At 33.6% G+C, this 24,658-nt stretch overlaps 2 protein-coding genes across 5 annotated transcripts; one reads left to right on the top strand and one right to left on the bottom strand.

Annotated features, from left to right (window-relative positions):
• The first annotated feature begins 3,915 nt into the window (after nt 1-3,915).
• Nucleotides 3,916-7,174, top strand: LOC118044762 (28 kDa ribonucleoprotein, chloroplastic). The gene is made up of 4 exons (XM_035053220.2): nt 3,916-4,552; nt 4,630-4,731; nt 6,303-6,584; nt 6,905-7,174. Exons 1-4 carry the CDS (start codon nt 4,016-4,018, stop codon nt 6,965-6,967), a joined length of 984 nt encoding a protein of 327 aa, XP_034909111.1. The 5' UTR covers nt 3,916-4,015; the 3' UTR covers nt 6,968-7,174.
• Nucleotides 7,175-7,867: 693 nt separating this feature from the next.
• Nucleotides 7,868-11,435, bottom strand: LOC118044763 (protein-L-isoaspartate O-methyltransferase 1). Of its 4 annotated transcripts, XM_035053225.2 has the most exons (5): nt 11,125-11,256; nt 9,951-10,054; nt 9,461-9,731; nt 8,641-8,805; nt 7,868-8,269 (listed from the first exon to the last, which is right to left on the bottom strand). In XM_035053225.2, the coding sequence occupies exons 3-5, from the start codon at nt 9,633-9,635 to the stop codon at nt 8,019-8,021; spliced, it is 591 nt and encodes a 196-aa protein (XP_034909116.1). In that variant the 5' UTR covers nt 9,636-9,731; nt 9,951-10,054; nt 11,125-11,256; the 3' UTR covers nt 7,868-8,018. The 4 variants fall into 4 exon arrangements, with proteins under 4 accessions (XP_034909116.1, XP_034909113.1, XP_034909114.1 ...); XM_035053222.2 differs by lacking the exon at nt 9,951-10,054 and having other exon boundaries at nt 11,125-11,435; XM_035053223.2 differs by lacking the exon at nt 9,951-10,054 and having other exon boundaries at nt 9,461-9,674; nt 11,125-11,434.
• Between the last annotated feature and the right edge of the window lie 13,223 nt (nt 11,436-24,658).

The following is a 24,658-nucleotide window of genomic DNA, read 5'->3' on the forward strand; positions in this document are numbered from 1 at the left end:
TGTGAAATATTAACCGAACCGAATTGAAAACCAGTTTAAACCGAACCAGTATGGTTCAGTTAAATCTAGATTTTTTTTTTTTTGCAAAAAACTAGGAAACCTAATCCCATCATATATGGGTTTGTTTTTTGATTTTTTAAAATTGGTTTACATTAAATCAGACTTTAAAATTTTCTTTTTAAACCAGGAAACTGCATTTTTCATATGGCAAGGAGAAAACACAAGCACATAAAAAAGATAGATTTTACAGCATCTTTTGCATGAAAGGCACAGAGAAGTTCAAGACAGAAACTTCCTTGATAGAGCTAAATGAAGGATAATTATCTTTAATATCCAAAACAACTCCTCCATGGTTTCTATTGCAATTAATCCCATCGATCTCAACCATTATCACGAATACTTACCAAAAGAAAGATCGGTTGGGAGATTCTTGAAATTGAGAAAAAAAAAAGGCCCTCAAGTCTTGACCCACAAATAAATAGGAAGCAGGGCGAAGGTCTTTCATTAAAGAGGGAAAAGAAGGGTGGGGCTTTGATCTGGGGGGCCCGCCTTTCACAGCTTTAGAAAGGAGAGCCTCGAGTTGCAGGAGTGAAAAAAAGAGTCTCGACCAAGAACTCAAAGTAGCGGAGTTTGAGGTACAACTAAGAATGAAAAGGGAGGAAATATAAGAAGAAGTGATAAAGATGTGCAAAGATCACTGTACATCAATTTTCTTTGGATGTGTATGTGACGTTGAAAAATGTGATCTTCTCATTAAAAGCTTATCTAATAACCCACTAGAAAGGAAGATTGGGAAACTGGAAAAGAAAGATTGTGAATTAATTGAGAGGAAGATTGAGAATTTCTTTGGGCAAGGCGGCGACTTTTTATGAGAGGCAGTAAAGTTATGTTAATTGTTAGGGTTAGGTTACAATTTAACTATTTATACCTCAAAGATTTTTGTAACTTTTGGCTTTTATAGGTCCGATTTGGTTTGTATTGGTTTCTGGTTCAAAACTGAAACCAAACCGGATTTGTTAAAATTTATGTTTTTGACAATCGGTTTAATCAATTTTTCATTTCAGTTTAGTTTTTTCGATTAATTTTTATTCAGTTTTATCGATTTTCTCGGTTAATCGGTTATTTTGAACACCCCTACAATACATAATAATAATAATAATTTTGTTCCACTCTTTTTTTCATGGTATTAGAGCAGGTTTTGATTGACTTGTGTTTTGTTTAAAATTTTTTATGGAAGACTCTTCTAAATCTATTAGTATTGATGGCATCAACAAACCTTCTAACACTTTGGAAGGATAACCAAATAATCCAAACCAATGTCTAGGCTCAATATTGTTGAATGAGCTCAACTATCTTTCTTGGTCAGAGCTGTGACAATTGCTCTTGGTGAAAGGTCCAAACTTGGTTATGTTATTGGCCATATTAAACCCCTTAGTCCTTCCTCACAAACCAATAAAGCATGGTAATGCAATGATCAACTTGTTATGTATTGGTTACTTAATTCTATGGAGAACAATATTGCTAAAGTATTTAGTTATTCAGAATCTTCATTGGATTTCTATGGAAATCAAAACAACACAACCTGTGTTTTTCAAATCAAAAGGGATCTTGATAATCTGTAGCAAGATGACAAGACTTCTATGTAATTGCTTGGAATGTTGAAGGGGTATGTGGAGTGAACTTGCATTGTATCGTTCTCATACTATTAATGCTATAGTATTGAAGAAATGAGATGAGGAAGACAAGATATTTCAATTGCTATCCAGTCTTGGTCTAGATTATAAAGACCTTCGCAGTCAAGTTCTTATGAATTATGATCTCCCATCTCTTACGAGTGTATGTGTTACAATTTAACAAGAAGAAGCTCGCAAGAAGATCATAAATCCGGAGCCAAAAGTAACTCTACCAAAAACTCGTGTCTATGTTGTTACTAGACAAATAAGGAATAACAAACCTTATAAAGGAAAGTGACTAGATTTGAAGTGCAATTATTATTATAATCTTGGACACATAATTGGGTGGTGCTAGATCCTTCATCTGGAGTTGAAGTCTGCTTTTTTTTTTTTTTTTTTAAAAAAAGGACTTCAAAAGGACTATGAACATAAAGCTCATATTGTTACTCATCCTATTGATAATTCTTCTTCGAGTGATGTGGTAAATTTTTTACCAACCCGACTGCCCTTCTTAATGATTTTGCTACTTATCTAAAGGGAAAAGGTGATACTAACTTGACAGCTTCGAGCAATTTTGATTCCACGACTCTTCTTAGTAAGTTTACTGGCTTCCTAACAAACTCTACTCATCTATCATAAGAGAATTTAAAAGATATTTTGACTGCATTTAAAACTGCTTTAGTTACTTGTACTGTGCATAATTTTTAGATCATTGATTCAGGTGACTTTGATCATATAACAAATAAAGTGATTAGCTTATATCATTTTGAAAATTTTCGTACTCCTTAAACTTTGTTTTATTTTTATTTTCTGATACATTATTTTCTTTTCATATATTTATTAATTTAAGCATTGGTCCTCTATTTCTATAAGGGATTGGTTTTTTAGGAACAACTTGGAACATCACCTTATAAGCTCGAGGCATGACTAGAAAAAGCTCAATTTATGTGTGAAGTTTTTTCATGACTTTATTAATGACCTTATTTGTAGAAACCAAAACAAAAAGCTAATTCATTTCCATTTTATTTCTCACCAAAATTCTTTTAATGGCTGACAAAACTCCAGAACATGAGAAAATACTTGACCTCCCCACTGTGGAAAATGTAGCCCCTCTAGATCTTTAATAACTCTTCTATCAAATATAAATACTCAACAATATTGTTCTAGTTATACAAGAATAACTTCACACTCAAACATAACACACAACTCTAAATCTGTTACATTTACCAGGTGTTCAAAGACAACTTAAGGCATGATACTCCAACTCTTTAAAAGAGTGAACACTCCTCAATAAACTCTATTCATAAGCATGATTATCAACATCAATCGTCTTTTGAGTCTCAATTTCGTTTAAATGCTTCTTATCACAAAAGATTTAGAGCGTGTTTGGAAGTATGGTTGCTATTGCTTTTCAAAGTGCTTTTCACTTATAAAAGCATGCCAATAATGTTTTTTTATTTTTTAAAAATTATTTTTAAGATCAGTACATCAAAATAATTTGAAAATATCAAAAACATATTAATTTAAAGAAAAAAAATTCAAAATTTTTTGAAAACACTATTGAAAAACACTCCCAAACAGGCACTTAGACGTGAGAATACATCAACTTTTGAACACTTTTCCCATAATATAAGAGACTCTACACTTTATCATAGAGTGTTACAAACTTATCTCTCTAAAAATTGTGTCATTGTAAATGCCAACATGGATAGCTATAATGGTCATATAATTCCCTAGCTTATATACAAAATATTAGAAACATCATGTAGCTTGTGACACAAGAATAATATCTTGTACAAAACTTTTTAAATAACTTTTAGTGAATATATCAAGATATGATATCACTTTCTTAAACCTAGCTCCATCATTGATCTCTATAATCTTTATATTACTTATCTCTCATTTCAATACTAAATTATAAAAAAAAAAAAATTAAGCTTTTTACCCCACCCAATGAAAGGATTAAAACACCATGTCATAGCATCTCTCATAATCAAATATAAATGCTAGCTAAGCTTTTCCGTGCACCGTTGGACCTGCAACACCATGTCATAGTCAATTGTCATATTGCATATCTGCTGGTCTTCAACGTATATGACAAGTCGTCTGTTAAAAAAGACAGCCCTCCAATTCCATAAAATATCTTGAGAAAGCCCATTACCTAATCCAAGAGGCCCAAAATTTCAGTCCATAAAAAAAATTAAAAGAAATAAAGAAATAAAGTTGCATCCTCTTAAAAACCCCTCCTCTTCCCAGTCTGCCTCTTATCCTCAACCCCTCTGAACCCCCTCCACTCCTCTCCTCTTCCAGCTCTCCCCTCCTCTCTCTATTTCTCTCTCAAAATGTCTGCTGCATCTGCTTTCACCTTCAAGCCCCTCTTAATGGCAGAAACATGCCTCTGTTCACTCCCTTCGACTTTCACTTCGAAACCCCCACTTAAATCTCTCCCTATCTCACAAAGACCCAGCAAGCTCCAACTCTCATACCCCCACTCTTTATCAACTTTCTCTCTAAAACCCAAAACCCATTTCTCCTTAACAATCCCGTTTGTAACTCAGACCTCGGATTGGGCTCAACAAGAAGAAGAAGACAACACCACTATCACTTTAACTGAATCGGAGCAAGAAGAACAAGGAGAATCCAATTGGGTAAATGAAGAAAGTAATGATTTTGAAGGTAGAGTATCTGATTGGGAGGCTGAAGGAGAGGATGCAGCTGCTACCGAAGCTATTAGAGGTGAAGGAGAGAGTGGTGACGAGGAGGGATTTGTAGAGCCACCAGAGGAAGCTAAGATTTTTGTAGGGAACTTGCCTTATGATGTTGACAGTGAGAAGTTGGCTATGTTGTTTGAACAAGCTGGAACTGTTGAGATTGCTGAGGTAAATAAATGCACTTGCTTTTTGTGTTTTACAGTGTTTCAAGGGTTTTATGGAGGTTTTGTTTTGTGGTGTTGTAGGTTATTTACAACAGGGAAACTGATACAAGTCGTGGGTTTGGGTTTGTGACGATGAGTACTGTTGAAGAATCCGAAAAGGCTGTGGAAATGCTTCATCGTTATGTAAGTTTCTTCCTATATTTGTTTTGTTGAAACTTTTGGCTATGCGTGGTTTGGGACGATTTAAAACTATATATAAACTTATGGTAGTTGCTAGAAATGAGTGAAAGGGAGTAGGCAGAGTGGGAGATGCCGGTTCTATGCCTTTATGGCTAGAAGAAGAAAGATGCTGGATTTTTGGAAGTTTCCTTGCTCTAACTAATTGAGCCACCTGTTAGTTTTGGATGGCTGAGTATTTTGTATAATATGAGAAGAGAAATTCTGTTTTTTGGTTGAGTAATGTTACTTATTATTTTATTTTTTTTCAATTTTGAAGATAAAATTCATGTGGGGTTCAACTAAAGATGTTAATTATAGGAGATGAAGTAGTTACATTACCTTCAGGAGAATAGTTGCATTGAGTATTTCTGCTATAGAAAATGGGAATCATATAGCCTTTGATCAAGTTGGAGTAAGGATGTCTGGATGTTCCTCACAGGGTAGAAAGACTTGTTACTCGTAATTGAATAGCTTTTGATTGTGTAAGGGTGAGGTGTCTGGTTTGCCTCACTGAGTAGAAAAACATGTTACATGTGATGGATAGTCTTGAGGGTCTGAGATGATTTTTATTTAATGGAATTGGATGGAGAGTGTGAGGGATTTTATGAAATGGGCAGCACAGAAAGATATTTTACAAGTTGTGCTGTTTGAACTGTTATTGGTTGCTGAGGTGGGAGTCTCATATGACTGAAATGCAAGCAGTTGCATAAGTAAAGCTAAATTGTGAACAAGAATTGTGGTTGCTTGAGGAGGAGGCAACAAAAATAAAATCCAACTGTTTATTAAAGAGACAGTTCAATTGCAGCATGTGACATGATGGCAGGAGCTTCTTGGGTTTAGAAGTGAAAGTAGCAACAGCGAAGAGAGTTGAGAGTGGTCTGTTAGATCATTTGAATATACAATCAGACAGAATGTCATGATAACCCAAAGCAATGTTGTTTGGCGAGTCCACTTTATTTGCAAATAAGGGTGGTGTACATTGCAAATAATAACAATTGGTGTGGAGATAGGACATGATAATGGTAATTAGAGATTACAGGAGTAAAAGAAAAATATTGTTGGCCACAAACCTTTTTCTCTTTATTTTTTTTTTTTGAGTTTGTCCACTGTTGTCAGTTGGAGCTTGTTGTTTTCATAAAGCTATGCTGTAATCTTTCAGTTTCATGTGATTTTTGCACAAAATGTTGTTTAACTCTGTAATACTACTGGAAAGGTTGAGAACTTGCTTATATAGTAAAACAAGCCTGTTATTTATTGAGAAAGTATCCTTGGTTTCGGGATTGTTTGAAGAGAATAAAATTACAATTGCATCAATAGTCATGCGCCCTATCTTTGCCTGAGAATTGCCGATCATACTTTGCATGGTGGATTATGCTTTGCCATTACTCTTTGTTAGAGTTGATTCTTAAGATTAACATTGGTGGTAGATGTTTTGCTTGTTAATCAGGTCATAACTGATATGAAATCTTCAAATCTTACCATGAATTTTTTTCCCATTAACCAAGCTGTTTTCTTTTTTATTCTATATTGAACAGGATTTAGATGGAAGGCTTCTGACTGTAAATAAGGCTGCTCCTAGAGGATCAAGGCCTGAGCGTGCTCCTCGTGTGTCTGAACCTGGTTATAGAATCTATGTGGGCAACCTACCATGGGATGTGGATAGTGGTCGCCTGGAGCAAATTTTCAGTGAGCACGGTAAAGTAGTGAGTGCTCGGGTGGTTTTTGACAGGGAGACTGGCCGTTCACGTGGTTTTGGCTTTGTAACTATGTCCACGGAGAGCGAGTTGAATGATGCCATAGCTGCACTTGATGGACAGGTATGAAATGAGTGCTTACTATTGTGGAAATACAATGTTGAATTTTTGAGAATTGTAATTTTTGTATGTGGAAAACAAACTAATCACACTATAAGCATGGTTGATTCATGCAAGTAAAACAAAGAAAGAATGAAAGAAAGATGGCTGATGATTTGGAGTTCTTCAGATTATGTTGAGAAGATTGCCGTCAATTTATTTCAATATCATGAACTTATAGTTTGGAAAACAAATAGATGAAACAGTAGATAAGTTCTTTGTCTATTCTATAAATGCCCTTCAAGTTTCTGTTCCATGATATACATGAGCTTCTGGTTTTGCAGAATCTGGATGGGAGACCAATCAGGGTAAATGTTGCTGAAGAAAGACCAAGGCGCACCTTTTGAAGTAATATGAATTAAATAGATGCCCCCCCCCCCTTTTTTTTTGCTGTTTTTTTCTTCAGTTTTGTGGTATTAATTTTTTTAGCCAGTTGCATGGGAAGCTCATTAGGAGTTTTGTACTTGAACTGTCTTAACGTGTTCCTTAAAAATTGTTGCGCAAATTCGAGGTCATTGGGCTCTATGAGATAATATTTAATTTAATTTGTTGTATGGGCTCTATCCGTCCCCCATATGCCCTTCGTTCTCCTGTCGCAGCCCGGACATGAAAGAAAGTGCATTTGGAAGCATATGTGTGCCACAAGTCTGAGAAAATGATGAAACTAGTAACTGGGTACTGAAATTTGTTAGGCCAAGCACCTCGACGAGGACGTTCGACTTAAAACTTGGTTTTATTGACTGGCTATGCTCTGTGATTGCCGGTGACATGGTTTGTACCTGTTATTTGTGCTTCTCTATAAAAGTTTTTATGGATTCATCTCTAAAGAACCACTTTAATTGAGATTTAATAAAAAATAAATTTACTATACTGATATTTTTAGATAATTCAAACATCCACTTATCTGACAAAAAAAAAATTATTTCCAAAAACAGCTAATAAGAAGATCTATATCAGTTGAATGATTCCAATTGAAATATGGAAACTACTAGTAATATCAGCGGGGACACCCATGAAAAAAGGGAAGGCAAGTGAACTAAACTTTTGTTTTGAGTGCTAAGCCAGCTCTTCTCCGAGTAAAATCATGCCTGAAGTTCCGCTGCAAATTAGGACAGGAAGTTTAATCATGACGTAGGGTTAATGCCTGTCAACTGGAAAGGCAACTACTAAGGACGACCTGTCATAATAGATGTACAAACAGATGCTTGCTCTGAAAAGTAAGCTGAAGGTCTTGAAATGAGAAGATATAAACATAAGATGATCAGGATCTACTATTTACAACTCCATCAATGCAGGAGCTTAGAAGGGTTTGTCAACACCATACTTGACAGAATCTCGTACATATGCACAAATCCAAAACAACACTCTGATGGAACCAGCACTTCACCTACAAAAAACCTAATAACCCCGCAATTGGGCATCTTTACTTGTTAAAGGGACATAACGGACAGAAGTTTCACTACGAACACTAATGGAACCATCCTCATTCTTGTCAATCACCTTCAAATCCTGGAATATGTTACCAACCGGAATCACCATCCTGCCACCAGGTTTCAACTGATCAAGAAGTGGCTGTGGGATTTCTGGCGCCGCTGCCCCAACATGAATGGCATCATATGGAGCAAACTCTGGCCAACCTTGTCTTCCATCTACAGATAGCAACATTAACATCAGAGCTTAGTTACTAACATTTTTTAAGCTGGTGTCTTTTGGAAAATTTATCAGTGGAGAATTCAACGTGTTTCAGCAAGCACAACATCAAGTTAAACAAACAAAAACTGTCAGGGAAATCCATTCTCAATGAGCTTTACTTACAGGAGATGGAACACTAACAAAAATTAAAAAAGAAGACTTCCGTATGAATTCCTACTCCAATTTATCCTTTTCCCCAATAATCTTCACCTTAATAAGTGACGTGAAAATCTAAAGTTATTGCTCTTTTGCTGCCAATAGATTAGCCTACAAAACATTTAACATGTTGTAGGAAAACATATTATTATTTGCAAGGTTCAAAACATACCACCAACATGAATTGAGAGGGAACCTTCTTTCAACAATGGAGCTGCTGCGCTTTTCTTGATATTCTTTATGGAAGAATCAGCCAGCTCTGGAATATGTTCTACACCAACAGCACGACCTTGTGGTCCAACCATCAGAGCAAAGCATGCTGTCAGGTACCCAGTCCCTTCAAAAGTAAACAAAGTGAGAAACACAGGATTAGATTGCATGCAGAGAGAAACTTTTTAGAACGATAAATGCATGACTCGCATTTTTCTTAAAGAATCTACTGCATTACAACCATTCTAAGCAAGCTGATTTGTGGAACAAGTTTACAAGTTAGTAATATGCCTGCGGTCTCCCAAAAGCTTGCACAACAAGAGAAAATAATCAAGACAATTGGGTTCAATGGACTGTAGTAAAAAGCAATCGAAACAATTTAGGGAAAATGAGCAAATTAAAACAAATTTCTAAAGTTGCTTTGCTTTTTGTGGTTAAAAATTTACTAGTTCTAGTCCACTTCCTTGATGAATCAGGATTTGTAAATCAAAATTCCCTTACTGTTTCAAGACCCTGCTTAGATCAAACTAGGAATATCTGGTCACACAGATTAAGATCCTAAACTTGTTCAGCATCACAAACTAAAGCATTATCCAATATTTTTATATGCTTAATGCCTAGTTATTTCACACAGCTAAAATCATCATGTTTGTGGGTTAACACCAACTCTTCAGGAGTCCTATACACCTAGCCCTGAGAATACAGTTGCTAAAAGTAATTTATCAAGCAGTTTGAAAGATTTTTTGTAGGTGGGAAAAATAATGGATGCATGAGAAAAGAACCTGAGCCAACATCCAGGACATGCATGCCAGACTTCAAATTCTCCTCCAACAACTGCAGGCAAGTTGCATGCATATGAGGAGCAGAAATGGTGGCATTGTAACCTATTGCCATGGGACTGTCAACATAAGCAGGGGTACCATCTGGGACAAACAAAGCCCTGTCGATTGTTTCCATTACTTCAGAGACCTTCTTAGAACTGATCGTTCCATAATTCTGCAAATGCTCCACCAATGCTTTATTTTTATTGATGCTACTTCCAGACCAGAATCGCTGGAAATTGCCAAAAGGAATGTTTAAAGCATTATTCAAACAAAAATATGATAACACTCATGTCTAACAGGATGCACCAATCATCCATATATAGATAAGCACATAAAAGCTCAATTATTCATATATAGATAAGAACAGCTGATATCAGCAGCGCTGCAACCAGGAAGATTAGCAATAAACACCACTATTTACAAGGCAAAGACACAAGAATGCATTAACCTTGGGTAGATAGCATGGAGCTGATATCTTCAAAGGAAATATCTTCTCATGATTGACCTCCACATCAGAGATGGCTATGGGCTGACTTTTTAGGTCTAAAGAACCTGGGCTAGTGCAAAATTGTGTACCACTTGTAAAAAAGTAATGAGCCCCAATAACAAAAGCTATTAGGACATAGTATGTTCACCAAACTTGAAATAGATTTCGCTGAAATTATGTGCCTCAAACATCCCAAAAAGGATCTGAAGTCACCATACTTTTGCGGATAAGCAAACCTATCAAATTCTATTTTCTACAACTTTATCAAGGACTATTTTTTAAAGATACTTCAAGTAAAAACTCAAAGCCCTTGGGTTCTATTGTTTCAAAGTACCTAAAAATGTATTTGGTGATGAGTCAAGCAGCCATAGCTGAAACCAAACCTGCATGAGGGATACTTTTATCTTTCTGTTGAGAACAGTATAACTTTAACTTAAAGTGTTGCCTAAACTTACTCATAACCACTGCGTTGCATTTCTACTTGCATTCTAAACAAAGTGATATAGGATAGCTTATTAATCACATATAGCGAATGAATTTTAGTTCGCCCAACCAACCAACTTTGACTGTCAAACCATTCGATAGCCAATTTAAAGAACAATGCCTCGGCATTACAACTCCAGATCATATGAATTCTATTACAAGACAAATTCGTCACTAGAGAAATCAAATGTGAACATTGCAACCCATCAATTCAGTAAAGAAAATAGTAAGATTTTATGGGAAAGGATAGAAAATCTGAAAAGGAAGAAAATACACATCAACCAATTCACAGAAAGTAGTGATCAACAAGAAAAATAGACCACTATCTTTTATAAATATATGTGTGTATCTCAAAACATAAAAAACAATTTCATGGATTTCTCCTGATACAAACACAAATAACTCATTTCTAAACTTAAAAAAAAAAAAAAAAATACCCTATTAACAGCCCAAAAACATACAGATTCCGAAAACATCAAACAAACAAAATATTAAATTCAACAACATAGCTAAAAAGAATAAAGCTCACTACTTTGTTGTAACACAACCACAAAAACAATAATTTCTCTACTTTAGCAGATGGCCCATCATTTATTAACACTCAAAACACATAAAGGACATAAAAAGAGAGAATAGTGTTTTAGTGTTTTACCTCCATACTGAAAAAGAGAGAATTACCCGTGAGAAGACAATTAAGGTTCCTTGGGAAAAAATTAAAAGAGATGAGAGTGTTGAGTTGAGGTGGAATAGTGTTGTTACGACGGCGAAGATGATGGTAATGGTGAAGGTTGTTGGTGTTGCTGTGGGCTAAAAGACGCTTAAGAGGAGGCGAACAATTGCGGAAACCATACGCTATTACTCCTGCTGGGAGGGATAGAGACATAGGCATGAGCATAAGAAGCATGGGCATCTATCTATCTGTTTTTTCTTTTTTATCTTTTTTTTTTTTTTTAATGATGTTTATCGTTTATTCCCATTGTTTCTTTTTCTTTTTTCGATAAATAATAAAATTAAACACTTTGCAGTTTGTCAGCTAATTAGGATGGATGGATGACACGATGCCGACAGGATTTGTTTACTGAGGTTATTTTTGGGCTTGAGTGTGTTTGCAGCCCACATATGTCTAGCTTGTTATTTTATTAAATAACAAATGAATACTAATTATTTTTTTAGAGCAAACAAAAAAAAGTTATTTTATTCTTCGAAGGAAAGGGCTTGCAGCAAGGTGTGCTAGCCCTTTATATAGGATCATAGTTAATAATAATAATAAAAAAAATAAAAATGAAAGTGAACATGTGACCCTTGTTTCAGTATTTTCCAACAAGCATTTAATGTGTTTTTAGTAATGTGTTATAAGATATTTTTGAAAAAAAATATTTTAATTAAAAATTTATTAAATTTATTTTTTATTTTTAATATTAGCATATTCAAACCATCTAAAAATATTAATTTAATATTTTTTAAATAAAAAAATTAATTTTTTTTAAAAGCCAATTTAAATGCATTACCAAATAAATTCTTAGTCATCAAAAAAAAAAAAAAAAAAACAAAGATCGACTTGTTTTATCTAAAAATAACTTGAACAACTGATAAAAGTATAGTATCACTAAAAAGATCAAAATAATATCTTTTTAAAGTATTAAAATGACAGCATATTAGATTAATTTGGGGTAACTTTGTCAAATTTACTACCAAATAATGAGATTCTAATAACCTTATTGAAAGAAAATTATTTTTTTTTAAATCCAATTCTTAATCAACCCAATGTTGAAGTATGAAATTTAAAATAAAATTCAATTAAAAATAAGCTGAGTCAACCCGAGTTAACTTATCCAACTTGAATTATAAGACCAAAATAACTTCATAGAAAATAAATTGAAACAAATTATGATGATTAATTCATATTTAACCTAATATTTAAGAATGAAATTAAAAAGAATCAGTTAAAACAAGACACAAAAACAACCTGAGTCAACTGACCCAAATCGTAATTAATGTTATGAGATTGAGATAATTTCATAAAATGCAATAAATAAATAAAAATATAAAGTCTAATTTTCAATCTACACAATATTGAAGGATGCAATTAAAAACAAAATCAACTAAAAAAGAAAGAAAGAAAATCCCAAATTGATCGACCTAACCTATAACCGAGTCATAAAACCATAATAATTCCATAAAAAAACAAATAAAAAATAATTATGAAGATGTATTCTCAATAAATCCAAAATTAAAGGATTAATTTATTTTTTAAAAACGAACAAAAATAAATGTCCTAAGTCAATTCTAGTTAATATTCAAACCCAGATCATAAGACTGAGATAACTCTATATATAATAAAATAAAATAAAATATAAATTCAAATTCCCAACCAAACCAATTTTAAAGGATAAAATTAAAGAATATTCAATTAAAATAAGAACAAAAAAATCGATTCAACCTGGTTAACCTATCATACTTGAGACCCGGGTCATGAAATCATAATAATTGCATATGAAACAAATAAAAATAATAATAATTATGAAGCTCAATTTGAAATCAACTTAATGTTCAATAATAATGTTTTTTTTAAAAAATAATTTTAAAAATGAAATAACAAATGACCTGAGTTAATAGGCTAACTCGTAAAATTTGCAACTTAGGTTATGAGACTGTGATAACTTCATAGAAAACAAATCAAAATAAATTATAAAATTCAATATCAAATAAATTCAATATTTAATGATGATTTGTTTTTCTTTTTAAAAAAACTAAGTTTGAAATAAAAAAAATTAAAAAAATCTTCAAAATATTTGAGGATCTAAGTGAAAAGGCCTTAGCATTTTGTTATTCATCGCTAGAGTGAAACGTCAAAGTTTTTTTAGTATATGTTAATACAAATTTTATTTAATAATTTATTTAATAAATCTCTTTTTTAACTAATTGGGTTGAGTGCTGAGTATATTGTTGGTATGTAAAATGTTTTTCTTTTTTTTTTAAAGAAAATCCATGTAATTATAGGCAAATCACTCATTTAGCTATGGACATTCTACGCTTCATATGTGCACGTGTTAGAGATATACTCTATCACATCTAGATTGTTGTCAAAGTTTAGGCAATTATATAGCTCGTGCTACGCTACAGGTCTATTATTATTTATATATATTGTAAAAACGATATCAAGAAGATGTAAATTAATTTTTTCAAAAAAAAAAAATCTAAGATTTTGGTCATTGACTCGAGATAAAAAAAAAAAAAAAAAAAGAGATTAAAAAGTAGTTAAGAAAAAGATCTAAGTCAAACCTGATAAATCTGCTGAATCCATGACCAGATACATAATATCAAGATAACTCTATAAAAAGAAAAGGATAAAAAAAAACAAAGAATATCAATTTTCAAAAAAAACTATTTAAAAAAAATCCTTCAGGTATTATCTAAAATCAAATGTTAGGGGATGAAATCAATAAATTTAATTTAAATAAAAAATAAAATTCCTTTTAAAGAAGTGAAATTTAACAAAAAAAAACTCAAGACAACCCTTGTTATTTTAAAAAGAAAGATAAATCTTATAGAAAGAGAGTAACAAATAATGTTTGAGGATGGAATATGAAAAAGAAAAAAAGAGCTTATAAAAGAAAAAAACCAAGTAAGCCCGAGTGAACCTTGTAAACCCAGGTTAAACTTTTAAATCCACAATCCGTTAAATTCTTGACCTGGGCTTAACCCGAGAGCACAACACCTAAAACATTAAATGTTGGAAAATGAAATCAATCAATTTAATTCAATTTAAAAACAAAATTGATGTTAAGAAAGCATCAAATATCATCATGATAAATTCGCATAGGTTCAAACTGAGATAGCAAATAACACTAAGAAATACAGGAGGTTGTATAAGAAATGTGTGACGATAGAAGACTAGCTAGCTGAAGCACGAGAGGTTGCAGTGATTGAAGGAAAAAAAGGGATAGAAGTGGGGTTGTCAAAATAGATCTAGTGACTAAGAAAAATGAAATCAGGGTGTTGAGAGTGAAGCTCGACAAAGAATAAGAAAAGATAAATCACTTGAATGAGAAGTTGGAGGCATCAGAACGACACATAAATCAAATTGACATCAACAACAATTCCTTGAATCGAAGAAACATGCTGCTTATAAAGAAGATAACCAAGACAAATGAGCAAATGGACAAAGGTGTCGGACATGCATGGACTATTAAGGCCAATTCTTGAAAGGTAAGAAAGGTCATCCTTCACTATCGACAAAGTCTATCTAAGATTGATGCTTTTTTAAGAAAGATGTAGTTGAAGAGGAAGATTGATATACTATTTCTTGTTCTTGTATAAACAATGTAATAGACTAGTCAATATTATTAATGAAAGGGGCTTTAACCCATCTTCTGTGTAAAATCTATCTCTTAGCATGGTTTAAGTTTATGAAAACAACAACTTGATCAAAATTACTCTTGATAAGAAATGTGACAAAAAAATCCATGCCCATTACACAAGCATAATTGTGGCCATCGATCGTTCTTAGGAAGGCCAAATCCATATCCAATAAACATTGACATATGTATTATGACCATACATTTAATCATGCATTCATATATACATTTGTATTGCATCACGATCATGCATTTTAATTACTCATTTGCGTATAAGTTGTCATACATATTACAAATTGTGAAACATAGATCCTTCATCTAAGGTCTATTACACTTGACTAAGAAAAAGAATGGAAAACAAGGAGAGAGCTTATTTGGAATCACATTATCAAAATGAGTTATAGTCCATGAAGTGTGAAGTAGCTCGAATGGCCAATCTACTTGAGCAACTTTTAAAATCCAATAATAGGGATATAACAACTACATGACCTCTTATAAGCACCAGAAGCTCACATCCCTCACATATCTCATAACTTGAGGGCAAATTCAGCAGCCAAGCAATATTTTATCCCTTCCCCCCCATCCAACCAACTTAAGCTCCGATCACTATGGATTTAACATTAAAGAACCCTTTGATAATAGGTCTACTGGTCCTATGAAACATGACAAGTTGTCTACTTTAGAAGAGAGATTAAGAGCAGTTAAGATGAATGATTTGTTTTACCCTATACAAGTAGTTGAAATATGCTTGGTGCAAACATTATGGTGTCAAAGGATTTTATAGTGCAAGACTTCATCAATTATACCAGACCATAATGCTCGAATACCCATCTCCGATCATACTATAATAAGATAGCTGAAGTGATTCATAACAATAAAGTGTTGATCTATTTCTTCTAGGATAGTCTCACATGGTCTATCCTGAGTTGGTACATGAGATTGGATAATACCAGGATCAAGAAATGGATAGACTTGGTTAAGGCTTTCCTTAAGTAGTATAAGTTTAACTTGAAAATTACGCTCAACAAAACTAGCCTAATGACAATAAAGAAGGGAAACCAAGAGTTCATGATGGCATATACAAAAAGGTGATTGGATAAGGCCACGTATGTCGAATCCCCTTTAATAGAAACGAAGATGGTGAATTTGTTCACCAATACCTCCAACTTCCCTTATTATGAACATTTAAAGGGTGGGTCATTTCAGGATTTCTACGATGTTATGTGTATTCCTGAAAGAATAGAGTAGTGAATTAAGTCTAGATGCATAATTGAGTCAGTGGAAATGAAAGGTTTTGTTGGAGAGAAAAGAGAGAATGACGTGAATAGCCTGAAAGGTGAGTATAAGGGCAAGAAATCAAACAACCATAACCCTTAAGCATCTACCTCTCAAGTTACCAATATTAACTTCGCCAAGCCTTTTGCCCTAAATCAAACTCGTTAATTAAATAGCCAATCAATTAACTAAAACAATCACCAAATACCAAACACAAGGAATACCCTAGAACAACTACCACCATTGTCTATGCCCTTGAAAGATTTGTATGCCAAATTATTAAGTACTGGGAATAAAACTATTATCCCTTTACTACCAATACAAACACATTTTCTTGTCTGGTACAAGCCAGATTTAACTTATGAATACCACGATGGCAATCCTAGCCATGGTATTGAAACTTGCTATGCTTTTAAAAGAAGGTTTCTAGAACTCATCAAGAATTTGCCTAATGTTAATTTGAATCTGTTACCTAATCATGTTGTAGGTAACAATTGAGTAGGTATGGTAAGAGTTATGAGTAAAGACAAAGTGTTGAGGTTGTCTCTTAAGAAGTTATACAATATGTTGATACAGTCTGGATTTTTAAAAAATGATGTTAAGTATCACCTTGAGAGAGGTGACCATTATAAGTTCCATAAAATGAAAGGACATCATATTAAGGAGTGCATCGAGTTCCGCCAAAAGGTTGCAATAATGTTAACCTTAGGAGAATTGATGATTCAGGCTGTAAAGGTTAGTAATGAGGTAAGGATGATGGAAAGTCAAAAGGAACAATTAGAGGTATGTAGGGTCCAACCAACTATTAATGGGTCACCTAAATTGATTTTGACTAAACCTTCTTATGCAAATAAGGGATATCATAGCGCAATGCCTTACAATTATGATTATACTTCCATCATCAAAACTCTTGTCCCTTTGTTCCAAACTAAGATTAGTGGGTTGACTAAAAGTGGTAATTGATTTACACCTGAAGAGATATAAAAAAAAAGCTAAAGGCAAGGAAGTGACAAATTTTGACATGGAGCTTGAGGTTAATAAACCTGTGACCAAGAAAGAGTATAATGAATTCCTGAAGTTGATAAAGCACAATGAGTACTACATAGTAGATCAACTAAAGAAAACTCTAGCTAAGATCTTTCTTATGTCCTTAATACTCAGCTTCGAGTCGTACTAAAATGTCTTACAAAAGGTGTTGAATAAGGCTTATGTACCTCAAGATATTGAGCAAAAAATCATAAAACCTCTGGTAAGAAGAATCCACGGAACAAATTACTTGTATTTCATAAAAGACAAGCTGGATACTAGGGGAACTCGACATAATAAGCCCATATACATCATTATTAGATGCAAAGATTGCCTCATAGGTAAAATACTTATTGACAATGACTTGATTGTTGATGTGTTGCTAAAATATATGTTGAAATATATGTTTATCGATGAATCACACATGAAGCCAAGTACTATGATGATGAGATCATATGATAGAACTATATGTGGGGCCACAAGTGTTCTTGATGACACTTGTTACCCAATTTTTGACTCACCTATTTGATAAAATTTTTGACAAATCCAAAAATAGTGAAAAATAACGAAAATCCAAAAAAAATATGTTTTTTTAATATATTTGTATCGTTTTTAGCATTTTCAATGTCGTCTCAAAAAGAATTTAAATTTTCAAATGTCTTTCGAACGCGTTTTACTTTTCACGTGTCATTTTTAAAATTATTGATTTTCCTTATTGAGTCGACATTGATATTGCTCATTTTCAAAAAATATAAAAAATTAAGAAAAATCAAATTTACAAAAAAATAAAAGAGGTTAAATAAGAGTTTTAACGCATACACAAGAGGGGTAATTTTGAAACATTAGAAAAAACATATAAAAAAAAACCTAACCCTAAAACTCCATCTCTTTCAAGCAGAGCCGCCGCCCCCACCAAACTCGGCTCCCTCTTCCTTCTCCCCTGAGCCATGACCTCATCCTCCTTGCACACGACCTCTCAACCAACCTCCTCTCTTTGCTAAAGACAAACCTAACTTGCTCCCTTCCCTTGGCAAAACCAAAATTGGTCGTCCCCTACTTTTACGAAAGAACCTGAAGCTGCAACCCCTCCTCTCTCAGTGGTTCCACTCCTTCCCTCGACCAGCCCCTGCATTTCCTTCCTTGTCGCAACCTCCCCACTGCAAACTCTGATTTGCCTCTAACCAGCCACACACATGACCTTCACCTTCTCAACCACTTCCCCCTCTACCAACCGATCCAAACTCGCAGATCCCTTGGCCATCTTAGCCTCCCCTCCTTTTCCCCGTTGCTTCTCTTCCTCACTGAGAATAACGCCTCACAGTCCTCAGCTGACAAATCTTCTCATTTCCTCCGGCTCCTTCCCCACATACAACAACACCACAAAACAACCTTATCTCCCCTGGCCAGAGAATGGGCAAAGCCATTCCCCGCCTCCTCAGATCCACGGTCTCCTCCTTCAGCCAGCAAGCCTTTCCTTCCTCAGCCTCCGTGCACACCGGCCAGCAGCAACCCTTCTTCCACCAACGGTGCCCATAGACCAGCCTCTAACAGCATCCACAACAATCATGGAGGAAAGCAGAAGAAACCATATCTATAAATAAACTAACTACAATCGATTGTTGTGTGCGTTTTTTTGTTATTAAAGATGATGTAGCTCCTCACCGCCAACAAGAAAAGAAAGGAGAAAGTCGTTCTAGATCCACCCATTTTCCCTTTTCTTGCGGCGGCACATGGAGAGGATGCGCCACCATTGTTTTTGCTGTCGTTAAGGCTTCACAGCACCGTTTTCGGCAATTCCAGAATTTTTTAGGGGCTGTTTTGTAATTTTTTAAAGTGTTTAATATATCTTTTGTTTAGTTTTTGAATTTTTATATTTTTTAGTGTGCAAATGTATATGTAAAAAAAAAAAAAAATTATAGTGAAAGTGAATGTATTGTTTGTATTTTTTTATGAATGTTTTTTTATGATAAAATTGCCAAGAATAAAGAAGAATTTAATATTTTGATTTGCTCACAGTCAAGAATTATGAACTTACACGTGAGTCATATTTCTAATATCCAATGAAAAAATAAAATTTTTAAAACTTCTTTAACACATCAAAGCCACGAAGCAGCTTACCTTAGGTAGGGTGCGTTAAGAGTGCTAATACCTTTCCTAACCACAACTAGTCCCTTACTCGTGAATCTCTGACAAGACCAATACACCCGGGTTTCCTAGTAGCCCTTAATTAAATACGAGGTGGCGACTCCCAACGAACCAAGAAAACAAACGAAACAAAAAAAATCATCAACCGACATCGTGCAGGTGACGTGCAACAACACTAAAGTGATGAATATTTATCCTTCCTATAATATATTTTTAGGAAGGCCTTGGATTCATATAATTAGGGTAGTAACTTTGTCATTATATCAATGCTTGAAGTACATCATGAATGAGATGTTGGTGACTATCAAGGCTGAAGAAACAATTTTCATGGTAAAAAATATGGTTGTACCGTTCATTGAGGCAATAGATTACAAGGACATGGACATCTATGCTTTTAAAATTATAAACATTGAATGGGTTCTTGAGAACATAGTATTGAGAAGACCAAGGGTTTTAGAAGCAATAAAGATGACAGCTAAATGCTTCTTGAAATATGGAATTCCATTTCAACATGACTTTGACACGGGAATGCCAAAAATGATTGATCTAATGAAGGTTAAATACACTAATTAAAGATTTAGGCTTGGATATAAGCCCTAAAAGAGGATTATAGATGGGTTGCTGATGTGAGAGGAAAGAAGAGAATGGCTAAAATTGAGGGAAAAGAGCCTGAAGAAGAAGATATGGCTATCCCTTCCATTAAGGCTTCATTCCTAAAGGTTGTATATGAGATGCAAATTGATAAAAGACTGGAAAGCCTTGTTCTCTCTACTATGAACATAAACACCTTAGAGACGCCGAGAAGGTAGAATCAGGAAAGGATGAAATGTTGCCACAATTGACCATTCAAGTTTTGGAAAAAGCATCAATCAAGACCTTTATACAAAAGCTAACTAAGGACGAAAAGTTTCAGAACTGGGTAGCCCAAGAAGATCAAACGGTGTTAAAAATGTAAATCAACATTGCTTGTCTTAAAATGCTTTTTTTTTTTCATTGCTTTTGTTTAACTTGTTTTTTTGGTTAACAATCGAGGCTCGTAATGTTAACTAGATTTTGTTTTTGTTATTGAGCCCACCTTTTCTAAATAATAAGATTCATGAATTTTCCTAATTGTTTTTTTATTTTACTTGTACATTTACACCGAACACTTTATGCTTTCAAGAAACCTAAATATGGATATTTCATAACACCACTTACACCTTGCACCAATAATGAACGACAATACTGTAATGAATATGTAGTAGCTATGGAAAATAATATAAGAGAATTCATAAAATTAATAGAGCAACATGAATAGGCTTGAAAGCACGCTACAGAGGAACTTGAAACCATAAATATGAGTGATGATCAGGTTAAAAAGGATATAAAAATTTAAGCCTTGATTACTCCTTAAGAAAAAGCATAAATGATTATCCTATTACAAGAATACAAATGTTTTTGCTTGGTCCTATGAGGATATGCCTAGTTTTGATATATAAATCATAATACATAGGGTATCATTTATAAAAAGATGCAAACTAGTTAAGGAAAAATAAAGAAGAACCCACCCAAACATCATAATCAAAGTAAAAGGTAGTGGAACACTAGGTTTTCAAAGTAGTTAAATATCCACAATAGGTATCTAACATAGTTATCATACTGAAAAGGGAGGGGAATATCAAAGATTATGTGGATTTTAGATATTTGAACGGGGCTAACCCCAAAGATGACTTTTTTTTTTCCCTATATAGATGTTTTGGTAGAAAATGTTGCATGCAATTCCATATATTCCTTCATAGATGGCTTCTCAGGGTACAACCAGATAAAAATGGCTCTAGAAGATAAGGAGAAAACAACCTTTATTACGTTATGGGGAACATTATACTATAAGGTTATGTTGTTCGATTTGAAGAATGTATGGGTCACCTATCAGAGGGCCATGATGACTCTATTTTATGATATGATGCACAAAGAAATTAAGGTGTATATAGATGCTATGATTGCCAAATCTAAGAAAAGAGATAATCATGTCTAAGTTTTAAGAAAGTTATTTGAGAGATTAAAAAAGTACAAACCAAGACTCAAACTTGGAAAATGTTCATTTGGAGTTAAGTCCGAGAAGTTACTAAGATTCGTGGTAAGTGATAGAGGGATAAAGGTGGATCCTGATAAAATAAAGTTCATTCAATTTATGTTCTCTTAAAACAGAGAAAGAGGTAAGGGGATTTTTAGGGGGGTTGAACTATATTGCGTGCTTTATATCCTAGTTGAGAACAATATTTGAACATATCTTCCAGCTACTAAGGAAAAAAGAATCAAGGAACTTGGAATGAGGAGTGTCAAAAGGTCTTCAATAAAATCAAACAGTACTTACACAACTCGCCTCTACTTGTTCCTCTTGTATCAGAAAGGCTTTTAATACTATATATGATAGTGACTAAAGTAGCTATGGAATGTGTATTAGTTCAGTATAATGAAACTAGAAAGAAAGAAAGAGTCATTTATTATCTAAGTAAAAAGTTCACAGAATACAAAGCTAGATACATGGTGATAAAAAAGTTATATTGTGTGATGTTATGGGTGGCAAAACAATTATGACATTATATGTTGTATCGTACAACATGGTTAATTTTAAAGTTGGATCCCTTGAGGTGTATCTGTGAGAAACCCTATGTATCAAATCAAATTACAAGATGACAAGTTCTGTTAGTAGAGTACGATATAGTGTATATGACGAGGAAAGCTGTGAAAAAGAGTGCAATTGCTGACCATCTAGCTAACAATACCATTAAAGATTATGAGCCATTGAATTTTAACTTTCCTGATGAAAATATGTTGTTGGTTGAGGAAGAAGAAAATAAGACAAATTGATGAACCATGTATTTATATGGGGCAATAAATGTATATGGTAATGGAGCTAGCGCAATAATAATCTCTTTTAATAATAAGCGTACTCGATTTCGGTTAAACTATAGTTTGAATACACTAATAACATAGCTAAGTATGAGGCTCACATCCTTAATTTAGAAGTTGCATTAGAGCTGAAGGTCGGAAAGATAGATGTGTATGGTGACTCAATGCTGACAATCTACTAGGTGAAAGAGGAGTGACAAAACAAGGAAGAAAAACTAAGATCTTATCAAGAATACATGTCCAAACTGGCGAAAGAGTTTGAAGAAATAGAGTTCGCCCATTTAGAAAGAGAAGGGAACCATTTTGTTGACACTTTGACCATGTTAGTTATCATGGCCAAAATTGACTTCGGGCATAAAGTACAACCTAAAAAATAAATGGAAACCCTTTGTACTAGAATATCAAGAATTTCATGCAAAACTAGGAATATCTTGTTGGACCATCCAAAGCATATATATGAAAATGTTAAGAAGATTGGCTATAGATTTCTACTTAAACAGGGAGGTCTTATATAAAAGACCATTCAACAAAACCTTACTAAGGTTTTTTAGGGGCTAGAAATGCATAGCAAGAAGTCCTTTAAGGGATTTGCTCAACTCATACTAAGGATTTGCATTGACTATATTAAGAAATGTCATAAATGTCAGGTGTAAAATGATAAGATCAATGCACCTCCAATTCCTTTGTTTAATCTAGCATCTTTATGGTCATTTATGATGTGGAGAATTGATGTGACTGGGTATATCAATCTAAAAACTAGCAATTGATATAGGTTTATCCCCATGGCTATCGACTATTTCATAAAATAGGTAGAAGTCAGTTCATATGCTCATGTAACGCAAAAAGTGGTGAAGATGTTTATTAAAAAAGACTTGATCTGCTGATATGGTTTATTAGAAAAGATAGTGACTAACAATGCTCAGAACTTCAACGACAAGATTATAATAGAGCTCTATGCCAAAGGAAAAATCAAGCATTCTAATTCTTCACCATACAGGCCAAAGATGAAAAGTGTTGTAGAAACTACCAACAAGAATGTCAAGAAGGTTATTCAAAAAATGATGATCACTTATAAAGATTGGCATGAAGAACTTCAATCAGAACTACATTCAAAAAAAGGTGATCACCATTTGCCATCTATGTATATTGCACTGCAGTCAGAACTTCAATGAGAGCTACCCTGTATTCTTTGGTATATGGAACAGAGAAGGTGAAAAAAAATCTTCTCATTAAGAGTATTGCTAGATTCTAAGCCAAAAGAGGCTGGGTGAAAAAAATGAGATATGAACAGCTAAACCTAATCAATGAGAAAAGGATAGCCGCGATTTGTCATAACCAACTTTAGCAAAAATGAATGGCCAAGGAATATGACAAAAAGGTTAGACCTCGAGTGTTCCAAGAAAGAGATCTAGTGCTATAGAAAATACTATCTTTACTAGGAGAAGATCAGCGCAAATTGGTGTTAAACTATGAGGGTCCTTATATAGTGAAAAAGGCTCTCTCATGAGGCTTCTAAGGTTGTCTAGAATGGATAGAGAAGACTTAACTAGACCTGTGAATTATGTTGTAAAAAGATACTATATATGAGGTGTTTAGTTTTTCTTGGATCAATAAAGTGAAGCTTGGCCATGAATTTTTTGTGTAAAGAACCTTTCTTTTTAAATTGCATGATCTCATAGCATTTGAAATCTTTTTCTTAAAAGAAAAGGATCTTGAAAGAATTGGCTTTGTGCATTATTATGAGAAATGAATCATAAAATGATCAAGATGAGGTTTAAGTAATTCTTGATCAAGAGATGACCAAATCAAACAAATCAAAGTTAACTATAAGATAAAACTCTGTCTCTAAATAACATTTCAATGTTTTCATTAATTATATTCTTTGTTACACGTGTCCGATATCGCGGCAAAAATATCCACTCACATATTATATTATCAATTAGGCAAACATGGGGAGACAAAATTCTTGTTTTTTATTAATGAAAAATTGGAATGGAAGTCGCCACCTAGTATTTTGGTCACTGGGGACCATAACTAGTCTTAGAGACCAGGTACGGAGGTTGGTTGCATAAATGGAAGGTATTAGCACCCCCAATACACCCTACCTAAAGTAAGCTGCATTGTTTTATTATCTGATAAAATCTAAGGTTTTATGGTGGTTTATAATTGTTGGTCTGTTTACGGTTTAAGAAAAGTCCTTCTTGGTAAGGAAGTCAATATCTTATCGGGTAAAACCTAACCACTTTAACATTAACAAAATAATTTAATATCCGAATACGTCATATATACGTATAAGGTTGTAACCCATAAATATTAAAAGAAAACAAAATAAGTTTTTTTTGGACTTTTTAAAATATTGGCCAATTTTCGTGACTCTAATAAACTAATTATTAAAGCTAAAATGCATGCTAATACATATTTTTGAAATTTTTTTTATTGTATGAAAATACAATCTGATTTTATTATTATTATTATTATTATTATTATTAT

This window comes from Populus alba, chromosome 12, assembly GCF_005239225.2.
Source record: "Populus alba chromosome 12, ASM523922v2, whole genome shotgun sequence".
NCBI lineage: Eukaryota > Viridiplantae > Streptophyta > Magnoliopsida > Malpighiales > Salicaceae > Populus > Populus alba.

What these genes read in the sequence shown, in the direction of transcription:
- LOC118044762 (XM_035053220.2), top strand. Translation starts at nt 4,016, where the DNA reads ATGTCTGCTGCATCTGCTTTCACCTTCAAGCCCCTCTTAATGGCAGAA. An exon ending in GAACTGTTGAGATTGCTGAG is followed by an intron (nt 4,553 to 4,629) that starts GTAAATAAATGC and finishes GTGGTGTTGTAG; the next exon opens with GTTATTTACAACAGGGAAAC. An exon ending in TAGCTGCACTTGATGGACAG is followed by an intron (nt 6,585 to 6,904) that starts GTATGAAATGAG and finishes CTGGTTTTGCAG; the next exon opens with AATCTGGATGGGAGACCAAT.
- LOC118044763 (XM_035053222.2), bottom strand. Translation starts at nt 11,382, where the DNA reads ATGCCCATGCTTCTTATGCTCATGCCTATGTCTCTATCCCTCCCAGCA. An exon ending in CTCTCTTTTTCAGTATGGAG is followed by an intron (nt 9,732 to 11,124) that starts GTAAAACACTAA and finishes GGCAATTTCCAG; the next exon opens with CGATTCTGGTCTGGAAGTAG. An exon ending in CCTCTCAATTCATGTTGGTG is followed by an intron (nt 8,270 to 8,640) that starts GTATGTTTTGAA and finishes TGCTATCTGTAG; the next exon opens with ATGGAAGACAAGGTTGGCCA.